Source organism: Parasteatoda tepidariorum, chromosome 5 (assembly GCF_043381705.1).
Source record: "Parasteatoda tepidariorum isolate YZ-2023 chromosome 5, CAS_Ptep_4.0, whole genome shotgun sequence".
Classification (NCBI taxonomy): domain Eukaryota; kingdom Metazoa; phylum Arthropoda; class Arachnida; order Araneae; family Theridiidae; genus Parasteatoda; species Parasteatoda tepidariorum.
Genome location: NC_092208.1, coordinates 78,466,197 through 78,483,311, shown reverse-complemented (window position 1 = coordinate 78,483,311; position 17,115 = coordinate 78,466,197). Strand labels below are relative to the sequence as shown.

At 32.3% G+C, this 17,115-nt stretch overlaps 2 protein-coding genes across 2 annotated transcripts in view; both read left to right on the top strand.

The window, feature by feature from the left end:
* The window catches only part of LOC107439099 (carboxypeptidase N subunit 2), a 13,249-nt gene extending 12,251 nt beyond the window's left edge, over positions 1-998 (top strand). Inside the window, exon 3 of the mRNA XM_016051577.4 lies at positions 760-998. Coding sequence (XP_015907063.2) covers positions 760-905 — 146 coding nt within the window. The 3' untranslated portion in view covers positions 906-998. The remainder of the gene's footprint in view (positions 1-759) is intronic.
* A 5,716-nt stretch (positions 999-6,714) lies between these two features.
* Positions 6,715-13,655, top strand: LOC107439098 (leucine-rich repeat and immunoglobulin-like domain-containing nogo receptor-interacting protein 3). Its single transcript, XM_043047332.2, has 3 exons — positions 6,715-7,420; positions 12,070-12,218; positions 13,434-13,655. The coding sequence occupies exons 1-3, from the start codon at positions 6,771-6,773 to the stop codon at positions 13,577-13,579; spliced, it is 945 nt and encodes a 314-aa protein (XP_042903266.1). The 5' UTR covers positions 6,715-6,770; the 3' UTR covers positions 13,580-13,655.
* Positions 13,656-17,115: the final 3,460 nt, after the last annotated feature.

The window sequence follows — 17,115 nt, the reverse complement described above, 5'->3', positions numbered from 1 at the left end:
ATACGCCAAACAGCTTCATTGGAGCTGATGTACCGGCCTATTTGGTACAGCGTTATTTCGTCGTTGTTATTCACTGGAAGAGCAGTCACATTGGTATTTTCAACTCGAAATACTGCTATATCATTGCCTTTATTCACATACTTGCAAATATATTTGATGCTCTTCTTTTAAGGGCATGCATAAGTATTAGAGTTTAATATGACTTGTTGCAACGTGCGTGAATATTATTTTTGATTTATTATGTTTCTATGTCTAGTTTGGATCCGAATACGATTAAATAAAGATATATTTAAAATATACGTTAAATCTGTCCAAAAAATGAAAAAAAATTAGTTATAAACCTATTCTCAGACCTACTGAATATACATAAAAAATTTCATCAAAATCGGTCTGGCCGTTTCGGAGGAGTACAAACACTAAAACTGTGACAAGAGATTTTTATATATATAGATGAAAAGAGATTTTTTTAAAGCTGACAAATATTAAAAAAAAACAGTTAATTATCGCAAACCAGTATTACCTTTTAAATTCCTACACTAAATAAATTGTTTTTAGTAGTTTCACTAACAATCCAACCTCAATAATATTTCGTCGGATTTAGACGGCTATTTTTTTAATATTTTTCTTTCTCACTTAAATAACTTTTAATCCTTAACTAATAGATTCGAATGGGCAAATTTTAAAATGGACTTCAAAAATAGATATTAAGGGTAGTAAATAGTCAATACCCTTATTCATGTTTCACTTTTCATTCCGTAGGTAATGCATTAAGATGTGATTGTAGAATGAAATGGTTGTTGGCACAAAGCTTTCCGAGGAACACTTGGGGTTCGTGCGATGAACCGAAACAATTGAATGGAAAAGATCTTGTCAATTTGTCTGAATCAGAGCTTTGGTGCTACTAAGAAGACGAAAAAAAAATCAAGTAAATTTTAAAATGTTTCATAAGAACAATGTATAGATGTGCTTTTAAAATAAAATAAAAGTATTACCACTTTCTTGTGTTTTACATTTTTAGGCATAATCTGGTGTATAGGCACTGGGTTGATGTGTTACGGTACAAGAATAACTACTTAAATTCCCATTTGTGACTATCTTAAATCCAGCAGAAGTTATGGAAATATGAAAAATCAGTTATTTATTAGTCAATATCTATTAATTATTACCAGTCGATTTATCTATTAGTCGAGACCTCCAGTTTTGCCTTATAACTCAAAACGTGCTTTCTCTTTATTTTTTTTCCAGTTTTTTAATATGTTTTTGCTTCTTTAATTTTATTTTCCATCAAAAAGTTCGCCACGAAGGCTAGTTTGTCTCAATGATTGATCCAGGTGTTCCCATGTCTTCTGGGTTGGATTCAAAATGACAAGGCTACCGAGTTGAGTATTGATAGTCGTAAATTCAGATGAATGTTTACAGATCAACTACGGTTGTAAAATAAAGTAAAATCTCTGTTGCACTGTTTTTTGATGAAACTTAACTGCTTTTGCGTTACATGGAGTTGTAAACCACGAACACATCTCATGATTAGCTCGAAGGCAAGGAGATTTATTCGTCTATAGCAGGAGATATTTTACGCAAGCACTATAGCTACTTCGATCTGGTAGCAAAATTCGAATTGATCAGTAATTCCTGGTTTTCGAACATGGTTCTCCTTATTGAAAAGCAAGCCCCCTATCTCCTAAGTCGTAGCGGTTCATTCAAATTCACTTTATATGTTAATTTATAACTTTTGAACACAGCGCAGAAGACAAGGAAGCTACTGAATCACACATTGGGAAAAAATAGCCTTCGTGCAGATTTTATGACACTAACCCGCATTTGCATTACAAGGAGAAGAAAACCACAAAAACTCCCATGCTAAGACCGAAGGTAAGGGGATTCTAACCTGCTATCCGTTCTCCACTGAGATTATTTTATATCAGCACTGTGGTCTTTGCGAAGCCGGGCCAGAATTCGTTTCAATCAGCTATTACTGGGATTCGATCTTGGCTAACCTCATTGGGAAGGAAACTCTTTATCACGTGAACCACAACGGTTCAGTCTTGTTTGCTTGACAATTTGCAAAAATGTTTTCGACACATAAGTTTTAAGAATGAATTATGCACTGTTGGTTCAAAGTATTATTATTTAATATTTTTCAACTAAATTTTAAAAAAATATTACCATTATTAAAAATATTGCATTTTTGATCATATTTTAAAAATTGGTTGCAATGCGAACAATATTGGTTGTAAATAATTTAATAATTTTCATTTATGTCTAATCCTTAATCTATTCCCAAGATTCATCATTTACAAATACTAGAAACAAATAAAGAAAACTAAGTTCTGATAAAGTTATGCGCTTTCAAAAAAACAGTGATTTTCAATTAGAATTAACCTCTCCTCACCACTCTTCAATTAAAAAAAATTTTTCAAAATTTCTGTGTATGAATTTCATGCTTTAGTACACAATACAAACGTATATCAAAATATAAAAAATCTAAATGAAATATTTTTCAAATTTGGTTACCAAATATATCGTATCAAATGTATTTGGGTATCGTAATTGACATTTTAAAAATGCTTGGCTTCATGCTCAAACATGATGTGGAAAAACATGTTATGGTAAACTGCAATTTTGCTCAAAATTTGTTTTCCAAATATGCAGTTAAAATTACAGCGTTTAAACTCAATAAATGTGATTATACATGACTAAGTCAAAAAACTATACATGACTTCTATTTTGTAGTTTTATTCTTATTTTTATTAATAAAATGGAACTAATGAGAAATGATAAAATAATTCTTTCGAGAGAGTGAAATTCTTTTTTTAAGTATAATAATATCCTTAATATTTTTAGAGTGACTAACATTAGCCCATTCGCATCTTAGATTATTAATTTACTTCAATTAGAAAGGAGCACTTTAAAATAATTTATAGACAAGGTATCCGTTTAGGGGCCGGATTTGTCGTCTGATAAGAATTAAAAATAACACATAGAAAAAATTACTCAATTGGGTATAATATGAAAAAAACACAACTACTTCGATTTAGTAGGAACAACATATGACGCAATGCTAAACGAATGGAATTTAGTTGTTGTTTATTTAGTTATTGTTATTAGTAGTTGTTGTTATTTGNAAGATAATCAACCGAGTCTGCAAATTCTCTTAATTTCTTACACATTTGACCACCAGTGCAAACGTAAGGTAATATGCATGAAGAATGTAAGAATCTGCATGGATGTATGAATATGCTTAGAATGTAAGAATATATGCATGGATTTTCTACAACGAAAGTGAAATGTTTCTTACTTTTTCTATAGTGCTGGGCTACTTATGGCAAAAAAATTAAAGGGCAATTTATTGACTGTTTATGGGGATAGTAACATTTCCCTCTGTTTTCTAGTAAAAGATTCAAAGATTGCAAGATTCATAGCAGCATTAAATGTTTTTTTTTTCTTCTCTATTTTATGGTTTAATTTTTTATTCTTTTTCTTTTTAAAATTCCTTTTTTTGAATTTTTTATTTTATTCCATTCATTTTTTTAAACTTTTTTAAATTTATTTTTTAATTTTTCTATTTTATTTATACATTTATTTACGTATTTATTTTGTGTTTTTCAAATATTTTTTTATTTCACTTTTCGCTACTTGATTATGATAACTTCTCAGTTATTCAGTCATATTATTATGCAATCTTGAGAGAAACTATACTTGACAATCAGTCAAGATTTTCTATAATTTTTGTTGACCGGAGTTCTTGCTGAGTTGTCAGACAAACAAACCTGTCGGAAAATTGAGCTATCAAGCAAACGGCGTCGTGATGTGTACGTGTACCAAGAGATGTGTATGTGTTACAAAAAAAAATCATTACCATGCTAAATATTATATCAAAAGAGCGGTTTCTCTTTTATGTTCTTTATGTTACTGTTCATAAAATAATACCGTCTAATCTAATAAATGATCAGTTTTCTAATATAATGCGATTTTGTCAAATTTATATCAAAGTATAATGCATTTTTTAGAATGATACGTATCAATAATGGAAAATTTGAAAAATCATTTCACAGGCAGTTAAAAAGAGATCCTCAAGAAGAATTAATTTTCGTATTTGTTAGATGTTCAATATTTTTAATGCATGCATTCATTTATTTCTTGATACTATTTTTCTATTACTTCCCAACTCCCATTATTTTTTTGGCAATCATCTTCATTTCTCGCTTCAAAACATAAATTTCATGAAAAAAAAATTTCTAGTTTTCTATGATAGATAGACGTTAGCCTCCTTACTTTTTGTGCTTTCATATTCAACTTAGAAAATAATTACCTACTGACAATGAAATAAATTTCTCTGAGGAGAACTTTTCGGGTCAAGAATAAATTAGGTTGCATTTATAATTGTTTACAGGTGAGAGCGAAAACTTTACAAATAAAACTCTCAAACTACCTATATCATGATATGACAGACCAGCATGTTAAGTTTGTAAACGACCTTTTGGGACACCCTGTATATTAGATTATTGTTGCCTGCTTATTATGATAATCTCTGATGCATGCCAAATAATAAATATTTCAGTTTCAGTAAAGCTTTGACTTTTTAGAAATACTTATCGTCTTATCATCGATAGTATCATATTCAATTCATACGATACTAGGTAACACATTGTTAAATAATACCTTAATTGCTTATTGCTATCTTTGGTGCGGATGATTGTTTTCTTTAGATGTAAGGAAATGATTTGGTTTTAAGTAAATGAATAACAAGTTGATTTCAAAGTTTTATGAATTTTCTTTTTCATAAAGAATCATTTTATTTCAGAATATACAAACATTTCAAGTAATACATATGTTTTCTCAATTAAGACTATCAAGACTATACTATTGAGAGAATCTGCATTTTGGTTTGTGGTATTCATAAATTAATTGACCCTCTCTTAAATTTAGAACCATTAACTTTCAAACTATATATTTAGGATTATTTTACACCTATTTTTATAATTAATAAAGCTCCTCACTGACTATAAATGTGTAAGAAAATAATTTGAAAATAAATCTGTAACAAGAATTTTCTTTTGCATTTATGCGTGCGTGAGTTTATTATTGGGTAAATCCCATCTTGTTCTTTTAGCAAACCAGCAGTCTTTTTTAATATAAAGATTCATTGTTTTTAATTTTAAATAGCTTTTTTTTGAGTTTAAATAATTTTCACGAATTCAGATTTTTGCATTATACGTATATTATTGTTGTTTGATTACTATGATAATCTCTGCTGCACGCCAAACAATTAATTTTTTAGCTTCAGTAAAACTTTGATTTTTTAGAAATTTTTTATTTATCTTCCTATCATCGATAGTATAATATTCAATTCGTACAATACTAGGAAACTCTTAGTTAAATAATGCCATAACTGATAATGCTGCAGATGTAATCTTAACACATCTTATTGCTATTTTTGCTAAATTTTAATTATTAGATAATTTATGAAAGGTATTTTAATATTTCCAAATATGCTGTTTAATTAAGTGAGGAATATAAATTAAATTTTGAGTACAGAACTAAAACATAATTTCTTGAAAGAAAAATAATTTTTTTGTGACAGCTATGTGAAAAATTTGTACGTGAGAAAAATTGCGATGTGAAAAATTTTCCCACAGTAGTTTTAGTTAGTGCAGCTGCTGAAAAATTAAGTTCGTTAATGTTAATTTTACTTTCAGCACATTTGTCGAATCTCAAGAATAAATAAAACGAATTTGAAGAAATTCTCCTAATTATAATGATTTGAAATACAAAATAGTTTTATTAATCATTAATATTTTCCCTTATTTGATTTAACCTCTTTATTATTAAATCTATTCATTGTATTTAAATAGACCCTAATATAACGCTATGCGAGTTTGTTCATACTTTGGGAGCAATTTAATATTTTAGTTATTTTTATTATTTAACTTAGTTAAAACCTCTAAAATTATCAGCTCCTTGGGAGTATAGTTCATATTTTGTTCATCTTTTTATGACTTATGGCTGTAAAATAGAAATTCGGAACTATAAAATATTTTTTTGCTCCATTCTTTTAAACTTCAGTAGTGAAGACCAGAAGAATGATTGAATTATTTATATTTTATGTGAGATACAATATATTAGTCATTGACCTCTTGGAAAGCTAGCATTGCTCAGTAGTACGTGAAAAATCATGTGATTAGATCAATGTGTTTTTTTAGTGTATTTCTTAATTTGCTGACTATGCGAGATACAAAATTTAGTTATTTCCATTATTTTAGGTATTATTTCGCTCCGAAATTAAGAATGTAATTCTTATACATTTTGAAATATTTTAGTGAAGTTAACTTAATTTAGTTTACTTTTTCAGTACTAAAGCGAAATATTTTTTAAATTTTATGTAATACTTATTCACTTTCGGAAATTCATTGTTATACGTTTATTATTAACATTAAGGAAAATATTGTTTTTATTTAAATTTTAAAATTTTTTCCCGTTCTTAAAATTCTCAAAATAAAAATGATACTGATATTAATTCTAGCTAGACAAATAGTAAAATTTTTAAGCAAAAAATTTAGTTTGATCTTCAAGATACATTTTCTGTTGAGGAGGCAAATAAAGAAAAGATAAGGTGTCAAAAGATCATACTATTAAACAATCGATAAAGAAAGGGAAAAAAGCCATCTGTTACTGAAATCTATCAAAATTTTGTTTTTGATAACACTTTTAAGTAAAACCCTTCTTCTGTAAAAAACCTCTATATAGTTATTCAGACATACACTGTAATAATGGTTCTTTTTTATCTTTTGCTACTGACTATTGGATGGACAGCTGGTTGTCCAGACGAGGAAGTACCACCTTGCAAATGCACGCGGATCGGTTTCCATAGTTCCACCATTGATTGCACTAATGTCGACAACGTCGACACTTTCAGAACATCCATCTACAACATTCGAACATCAATTACTCCAATCCGCGCGTTGCACATATTAAATTCGAACATTTTATATTTGCCTAGTGGTCTTTTTGATGGACTTGCCTTCGAGAGGTTGGTGATTGATAACTCGACGATAATGTCTCTGAGTGATTCTGACACGGCTCTGGTTGGACTCGAGAAAAGCTTGAAAACTCTGATTATTCAGGAGTGTACAGTGCTCAATGGACTGGATTGGTATCAATTGAGGAATCTGGAGGCTCTGAGGGAATTGACGACGTTAAAGACTGGAATGATGGCCATTGATGACGAAGTGAAAGGGATTGCTGGGTTGAACCTGACGAAACTGATGTTGACCCAAGACCAAATTTCGTACATCAGTGAAAATGCATTTTCTACGTTTCATTATCTTGAAACGCTTTCACTTAAATACAATTTGATTGGTAATATGACGAGGAGTATGTTTCCAAATCCAGCCAACAAGTTAGCTCAAATTATATTGAGGTAAGTAGTTTAGACTAGGTGCTCTTCTCTATAATGAATACTCTTGATGCACACGGTGTTTTGTAATCACCACTCATAATGCATAATTTAGTTTTCTAGTCTAAACTAATGAGGCCGAGAAATCTGACCCCCCTAAATAAATTTTGATCTAATGATTGAAATCTCACGTTCCAAAATTTATTGTTAATGGTTCGAAAGGGTGACTTCAAATTTGTTAATTAATTAGTGCAAACGAAACTTTAGGCTACGAAATCGGACATAAAAACGTACTTTCTCTGAATAATAACATTGAAGAGTTCAAAGTTTAAACTTCTCAATGTTGATTAAATTTTTTGCGTATTTCGCTATATCTTGAGAACGTTTTTAGCTAATTGAAAAAATGTTTTGCCCAAAATTATAAAATTCGCTTGTTTAAAAATAATTCCATGCAGAAAACAAATTTTTGTAAATATTTTTTATTATTTTATCAAATAATAATAATAAAAATTTTTAACTGTGCGGTATGAAAATTTTTACACTATATTAAAGGTACCTTACACCTTATTAGATTAAAATAGAGTTCAAAGATGTTAAAAGAATACTTATTTTTTTATTGCAAAATATGCTGTAATAAGTATGTTTTCAAAAAAGAAATTCATAATTCATAATTTTGAATGTTAATCAGATATGACTCACTAAAGTAAATTATAGTTTATAAATTCTCATTCTACAATTTTCGTAATTTAAAATGGCAAAATACAAAATTTGAGCAAAATCAGTCGAATAACTCATGTGAAATCTAATTTTAAAAAAGTATATTTAAAATTCGATTTCTCGCGTTCCGATTTCGCATTTTGTCATTTAAAATTACGTACTTTAAAATGATGCAGAGAATTGCATAGCTTACATTCCAAAATTTTTCGATTATTACATAATAAAATAATGAAAAAACACAATGTTTGCTAAAATTTATTTTTTCCACAGAATTATTTTTGGACAAAAAATTTTTATAATTGTGTGCAAAAATTTTTCAATACACTTAAAAATTTCCCGAGATATAGCCAAATACTCAAAAAATTTAATTGATATTTTAGGATCCAAACCTTAGACCCCTCTCCTGACCGAACTACTCATATTAACCGACCGACAATATTCCCCATATCGCCTATATTTTGGGGGTCAGAATTCTGAATCCGTCGAAAAAAAGTTATGTTTATTTAGAGAAAGTACGTTTTTGTGTCCGATTTTGTAATTTAAATTATCTTCTGCGTTTATTGATTCGCCTATTTAAAGTTACCCCTTGAACCATTACGAGTGAGTCCTAGAAAGTGAAGATCCGATCATTAGATCAAAAGTTATTCAGGATGGTCCGTTTTTTGCGCAATGTAGGTTTTTGTATCGGATTTCGTAACTTAAAATATTTTAATTAGCATAACTAACATAAAAAAACTAAATTAGCATTAACTTAATTAATTAGCATTTTTGAGATCCCAAGCTCAAACGTACAAGATTCAGTCCAAAAACCTGAAGATCAGATCATTAAATCAAAAGTTATTCAGGGTGGTCCGTTTCTTATTTCGTGCACGGTACAACTCATTCGTCGTCAGAATATTCTATTCAAAGTGATTAATTTCAGTGGGTTGAAAAATTAAGACTGGTAATTCTGGTAAAATTACCCTACTATTTGGTAATAACATATCTGGTAAAAAAACTGGGTGGAACGTTTATTTACTCGCGTACTGTACTTAGGTTTTCATGCAATAATTAATCGAAGTAAAGATAAAAACGTTATCGAAATCTAATGAATACTCATGAAGGAAAGATTGAAAACACCGGAGCCTTCTTGACTGCAGATGGAAATAGAGACCAGTTTAAAGACTATTATTAGAAACATCCTCCAATAACAAATTCATAATTAGAGTAGATATAGCACAAGGACTGCAAATTTAACTGACATAACACCTATCTTAAGTTTATTAATAATAAATTCATGCTTCTTCCTCTAACTAAATACTTAAAAACCTTTAGGTTATAACGTTCACAATTACCTTAATAAATTTTCTATATAAAGTTAAGGTTCCGTGGGCGAAAAAAAACTGAAAACGTTGATCTAAACTGCTAAAACAATTTCTCATTTTTGTTTCAGTTGGATATATAATCATCATTCACACTATAAATGGTCAAGAGGGCCGGGATAGCCTGGTTGGTACAGCAATGGGCCCATGTTCAAGAGGTAGTGGGTCCGATCCTCGCTGGCCGAAAACTGGTTCGAATGGTGACTGGTGGACGTTAAATCTGTCGAGTCTCAAAGTCCTCCATGTTCCCATAACAAATCATATCTCTGGGAGTACTGATCCAGGAGTTTCCTTGTCAGCTGGATTGGTTCAAAATTACTAGGCTGCGGAGTTGAACATTAGTAATTGTAAGCCCAAGATTGGGTCGGCTGTTCAACGACGGTTACAAAAATAAAAATAAAAATGTTAAAGAGCCGTGATGGCTGAAGGGATTGGACGTTCGCCTTCCAATTAGGTGAATCGAGCTCGAATGCCAGAGATGGCTGGTCAATACGAATTCCGCACCCGGCTTGCACAGACCACAGTGCTGACGTAAAATATCCTCTCTAGTAGACGGATCATGGGTTAAAGTCCCTTTTCGTCAGGCTAATCATGGGAGGTTTTCGTGATCTCCATGTAACGCTCATGCGGGTAGTTACATCGAAAAGTTCTCCACGACAGCAAATTTATCCCAATACTTGATCCAGGAGTTCCCTTGTCTTCTGAAGTGGGTTCAAAATTACAAGGCTAAGGAGTTGAACAATAGTAGTCGTGAAGCCAAAATTGGGTAGACTGTTCAATAACTGTTATAAAATAAAAATATTCATAAATATATGTTCAAGAATGGGATTTATTTATTTATATTTCAGTAAATAAACATGTAAAAAAAATCAGAAAACGTGATGTTAGTCAAAATGGAAAGATCCTTAAGCCATTTTATATTTCATAACGAAGTTCAACGGTGGTTTTTAATGACAGTTTTTAGTTTCATTTTAATTGTTAACTTCGTGTGTGGTGTTCTAGTTTGGTTGAAATCACAAGAAACAATACGCACAACTATTTAAGAACTAACAAGAAATCTTCGTTATAGAATTTAAATCGCCAAAATGAGCGTCATTTTTTGCTATAATTTGAGTAATGATCAGCATTTGAACAAAATAACATGAAACTATTTCACGAGAAAAAGCTGGACACTGATTCGCTATCACTGAAATGTGTCTTATTTTAATAATTCCAGTAGTAGTTGTCTAAATTTGGAAGAAATTACAAGAAATATATTGCACATAAAATAGAGAATTCATAAGAAATTACCTAAAATTATTGCCAATGGCCAAAATGCGTTTTGATTTATAATTTAAGCATTGGCAATAAGTTAAAAATGTTTCAATTGAGAAATTTAATATTTTTGCAAAAAATGAAGCTCCTTATATTAACAAAAAACGCTAAAAATAGTTGAACTATACAATAAAAGCTATTTTTAAATTACAGCAATTGTTTACTTCAAATAAACTGAATTTATTATAATTCAGGATATTTGCAATTCAATCCATAATCACAAATGAAAAGAATACTATCTTTCAGATTTTGGAATAAACAAAATATCTTGTGTGACACTTGTTGAATGAAATGCACTTTTTGAAAGACAGGGATGCACTTGGAAATGGATGTCAAAGAAATATTCGAGTCTGAAATGACACATTTGACAGATGAAATAGTCTCTTTGCAGATGTTCTAAAATATTTTATACAAAAATACTTTTTTTCTTTCAATGATCATTATCAATTATTAAGGAAATAGATGGCGCTGTATATACCAGCAATTTTTTTTTATATTCATATAATATTGTAAGTTTGAAATCTTGTTCGCTTTTGAAAAGTCACTCCTGGCTCTGGATTCTAAATTTTCTAATTGTGACTGTGAATCTGCTTTTTTTTTTAGTAAAATTGCTAGTAAGTTATCATTAGTTTTTCGTAAGTCAAAGTTTCCTTCTCCATTAGATTTTTCTAATTTGAGTCTAGCTCAGCATATCTTTATCTGGCTCTTGTAATAGCAAATGATACATTCAATTAAATCCTGGAGAATAAAAGAAATTTTAAGACATCTTAGTTTTTAAGGTTTACACGCATTTTTTCGGTCACATATTTCTTATCGAGAAGACATTCCCGACCATTTTTTTGAACATCAAATTCTTATTCAATTTCTTATTTTTTCACTTTGCAATCAAACTATATTTTCTTGGTCCATGACAGTTTTTGCATGAGCTTTGTAACTGGTGAACAAATTACTTAATTCTGTATATCACCAAAAAAATAGGCAGGATGGTTAGCATTTAGAACTTTAATTGTATGTTTCAAAAATCCTAAACTGAAATTTGCTTTATACTTGGAATTTTTTTTAAAAATTAAAGTTACGTATTTGAACCAAAAAAGGAATGCTAAGCCAATTTTAGAAGACCTAATATTTCTCATTTAGACTAAAAAAACTTTTGGTAAATGTGTGATTACATGGACAATTTTATATCGACTTGAAAGTTTGAAATTTCAAGGGGAAAAATTTATACACCCTATCATGTGTTTGCACTAAAGATAACGCTCCCCATGTGAATTTTACTTTCAGCTACAACAAAATTTCATCCCTACCATCCGATTTTTTTACAAACATGCCAAGTCTGATATCTGTTGTTTTGGCTGGAAATGAATTCTTAACACTTGACCAGGCTCTGTTTGCTCCCATATGGAAGAACTTAAACAAGATTGATGTAGGCGGTATGTTCACATACTTTTTCAATTTTTAACTAAACTAATTCTGTTTGAAATGTAATGCTTGAGGCAAAGTAATGGTAAGTCATTTTTTTCAAAGATCATATTTTTACATCAGAATATTACATGATAATGTTACCAGAGAATTACTTCAACACTTAGACTGCCACACGTGCTCACAGTGAAATCTCTTTCAGGCCACGAGTACCTTTGAACGAAGCGTATTCTGCTAAGTACTCTCACCGATATTTTAATAATGCGAGTCTCTGGTGGTCACAAGAATAAGATCTCGCTCCGTTTGTTTTTATGGTATCATGTCTGTTTATTTCTGCTCGCTGCTTCGCATCCATTTCTCATTTCTCCACTTTACGCGATCAGTTTGAATCTTTGCCGAGTAAAGGGGAGTTTAACTTAAAATCTCTACCCGAATTAAGTTTAAATTTCAAAAAGAAAAATAGAAAAATTATTTCTTAGTGAGTCAAATAGCTGTGAACAAGAAAGCTTTTATTGGCGCACTAAGGTCTTGTGACCGTGAAAATTTGAAACAGCTACTACAAGAATAGATATTAATGATAATATCTGCAGTTATAAATGGTCCATCACTTGACGTTTTTGTAGAAAAGTGCATATTTTTTGTAGACGATTTTTGTATTTGAGAACGATTCTGAAAATGAATGTTAAGTTACCTTTCGAGAAAAAATAAACTTAAATATCATTTTTTATATTTGTAAAGAAAAAACGCCATTCTGAAAAAAAAGTTTGACGCATGTAATCGTTTTAAAATGTGACTATCTTTTAAAATATGCCTTACAAATTATATGATGATCTTAACTCATCACTCGCTGATCTTTTAGTAGCGAAAAATGAAATCTTCTAAACTTACATATAAAATGTCAAAATTTTATATTTTAATGAAAAGAGTTCTTTTTATTAAGCTGACGAATAAAAAAAACCACTTAATCATCGAAAACCAGTATTACCATTTAGTTTCATATGATAAATAAATCATTTTTAGTGGTTTCACTAACAACCCAACCTCAATTATGTTTCGTCGGATTTAGACAGCTATTTTTTTTATTTTTTTCTATCTCACTCAAATAATTTTTAATTCTTAACTAATAGATTCTAATGCCGTAAATTTTAAAAATAGACTTCAAAAATAGATATTAAGGGTAGTAAATACGGAATATCCCTATTCATGTTTCACTTTTTATTCTGTAGGTAATGCATTAAGATGTGATTGCAGAATGAAATGGTTGTTTGCACAACGCTTTCCGAGGAACACTTGGGGTTCATGCGGTGAACCAAAACAATTGAATGGAAAAGATCTTGTCAATTTGTCTGAATCAGATCTTTGGTGTTATTAAGAAGAAAAAAAACACTAAGTAAATTTTAAAATGTTTCATAAGAACAATGCTTTCAAAATAAAAGTATTACCACTTTCTCTTGCTTTACTTATTTAAGTATTACCAGGTGTATAGGCGCTGGGTAGATGCATTCAGGTACAAGAATACCTTTTTTTTACAATTATGTAAAAAATATCAAACTATATTAAATTCTCATTTTTGACTATCTCAAATGAAGCAGAAGTTATGGAAATGTAAAAAAATAGATTACTGAGCTATTTGAACCTATTACCAACACGTTTTAGATTGTTTGGTGGAAGTATTATACCTCTAGGTCATGAAGATCACTCATTAGGTGCCTTTATTTATTGTCCTCTTCTGGTCCTTGTTCATTTAAGTCGCACTAGAGCTGCACAATGGGTTATTGGCGACGATCTGGGAAGCATCCCTGAAGATGATCTGAAGACATGCCTTCTCAATTTTGATCCTCTGCAACAGGGGATGGCACCCCCACTTCGGTAGCCCGACGACCTGCACGGGAAATCGAGCACTTTAGGGTAGAACAGTTATACGAGGACAAATACCGCAAACCCTCGGTCCCTACGAAGACTTATAAAAGTGGTCACCCACCCGAACACTGACCGCAGGCAGTGATGCTTGACTTTGGTGATCTGCTGGGAACCGTGTCTTAATGATTAGTTCACTACGGGACTTTATTTATTGTCACTCATATATGAAGGCTTGTATGCTCATTGCAAGGACGACTTTTAAGACCTTGTATTTTATTGCTTAATTGAAATTACATATATTTGAAGGCTTGTGTGTTCAATTTAAACTTATAATTTTTTGTGAAGTTGAAAGAGAGATAGAACAACTCGGAGAAGGACATCACACTGAATACATCCAATCTTACGACGGATTCGAACCCGCCACCTCAGCGCTTCGCACAGTGTTTGGTGAATGATACCACTCGGTCAGGGAGGTCCCCCTTGCATTTTTATTGCTACACATACATGCAGGCTTTTGTGCTCAATTACCTTTTAAACCCTTGTCAAGCAGTACAATTTAGAGAAGGACATCATTGATATACATCCAGAATTATGGCGAGATTCGAACTCCTAACCTCTACTTTAAGCTTCTGAAGTGGAAGAACAGACGCAAACTAGTGAACATACGGGATTCGTTCACGCTACAGAGCGTTTGCGCATAGATGATATCGCTTCGCGAGTGAGGCTAGATTAGCTGCCATTTTGCCTGACTTTAAGGGCCGTGGTAGCCCAATCGTTTGGGAAATGGACTCTGGTTCATAAAGACTGGACTGGGGCTTGATCCTCGACTCTGCTAAAACCCACAGAGTGCATGCGGTATACGCACTCGCAAAATTTGTGGAATTTAAAGTCTTGTGATCTATTACTGAGCTGTACTATGGGTGCAGAAATCTGGAAAAAATATCTTTCCCCTTCATATTTATTACTAAACTAAGGAAGTGGCCATAATTTAGACATAATTAAGGCCAGTCGTTTGGGAATCGGATTCTGGTTCGAAGGGATTGGGTCTCGATCCTCGACTCTGCTAAAACCCACAGAGTACATGCGATATACGTACTGAGCCGTACTATGGGTGCAGAAATCTGGAAAAATTTTCTTTCCGTTTTAGATTTATGTCTAAATTAAAGAAGTAGCCTCCCGATTGAGATGATCTGATAGTTTGTCTTCAGATCAACCCCAGGACAGGCTGGACAAGTCCTAGACAGTCGCGAATGGCCAATTGTTGTTGTTCATTTACGTCGCACTAGAACTGCACAATGGGCTATTGGCGACGCTCAGGGAAACATCCCTGAGGATGATCCGAAGACATGCCATCACAATTTTGATCCTCTGCAGAGGGGATGGCCCCCGCTTCAGTAGTCCGACGACCTGCACGCGAAGTCGAGCACTTTACGATAGAACAGTTTAACGAGGACCAATACCGCATACCCTCGGTCCCTACGCAGGCGGATCCAAGGGGTCACCCACCCGCACACTGACCGTAGCCAGTGATGCTTGACTTCGGTGATCTGCTGGGAGCTGAGTCTTAACGATCAGTCCACTGCGGGACTGGCCAATTGTGCAGATCTAGTGCGAGGAAACCCCTACCTTCCTACATATTCCGTCGAATGAAGCACAAGTGTTCAGTGCAAAGAATGTGTTATAATCCTTCATCAAGTAAAACAGAAAGTACAATTTAGAGTAGGGCAGCACAAAGATACATTCAAGGAAACGGCGGGATTCGAACCCCCTACATCGACACTACAACGCGTTTCAGTTACTCATCCAGGGAAGCACCTTAAATTGCCGCTATTGCATATTGAGTATAAAACTTAAATACACAGCTAAAGTATAATCATATACAGGTATATTTATTTGCGTCACACTAGAGCTGCACAATGGGCAATTGGTGAGGGTCTGGAAAACATCCCTGAAGATTATCCGGAGACAGCATACGCACATTACATTGCGTTTTACAGGGATGACATATTCACAGACCACCCATCCACAGATCGTAATTTTGATCTGAACTAGAGTTCGTTTAATCCACGATCCAGTAACCCTTGTTATGGGAACTTGAGGGACTTTGTGACCCCGACAGATTTAGCGAGCACCAGTCAGCATTTTTTACATGGGGGACTCTTAAGTCGGCGGGGGTTGAACTTACAGCCTCTCGGACATTGGACAAACGCCCTACCAACCTGGCTACCCTTGCATCTAGCTCTGCAGTAGACTGATCGTAAGGACACGGCTCTCAGTAAAACAACGAAGTCAAGCATCACTGTCTACGGTCAGTGTGTGAGTGGGTGACCACTTGGATAAGCCAACGTGGGGTCCGGGGGTACGCGGTATAGGTTCTAGTTAAACTGTTCTACCGTAAAGTACTCGATTTCGCGCAGGTTGTTGGGCTACCGAAGCGGGGGTGCCATCCTTTGTGTAGAGTATGAAAATTGCGATGGCTTGCCTTCGGATCATCCTCGGGGGTTAAGTAATACCTACCTATCCTGGTCTCTAAAGTATAATCAATCGGTCAGCTTTGTTTTACTAATGCATAATTAGTGAATTCATTTTTCATCACTTGTAAATTTGGATATTTTCGATAAACTGTATGATGTGTGTAGAAGAAATATTTTACAAGTCTGTATTTCAAATATCATCTACGAAATATATCATGAACCTTCTTCAGGAATATCAAGTGTATTATTTGTAAGTATCAATGTGTGTGTGATTTATTAATAATATTGTTTGCTTTTATTTGTTGAAAATGTAAATTTTAATAAGTTAAATTACTAATTGGTTAATTTTCAGATTTTTATAAAATACGTATATTATTGTTGCTTGATTACTACTATAATCTCTGATGCATGCCAAATAAAAAATATTTCAGCTCCAGTAAAACCTTTTTAGAAATATTTATATTTATCTTCCTGTCATCGGTTGTATAGTATTCAATACGTACAGTACTAGGTAACAAATAGTTAAATAATGGCATAACTGATAATGTTGCAGTTTTAATTTTAACACATCTTA

Coding starts and splice junctions, on each gene's coding strand:
- LOC107439098 (XM_043047332.2), top strand. CDS start 6,771: ATGGTTCTTTTTTATCTTTTGCTACTGACTATTGGATGGACAGCTGGT. Junction 7,421..12,069: donor TTAGCTCAAATTATATTGAG/GTAAGTAGTTTA, acceptor TTTTACTTTCAG/CTACAACAAAATTTCATCCC. Junction 12,219..13,433: donor AAACAAGATTGATGTAGGCG/GTATGTTCACAT, acceptor TTTATTCTGTAG/GTAATGCATTAAGATGTGAT.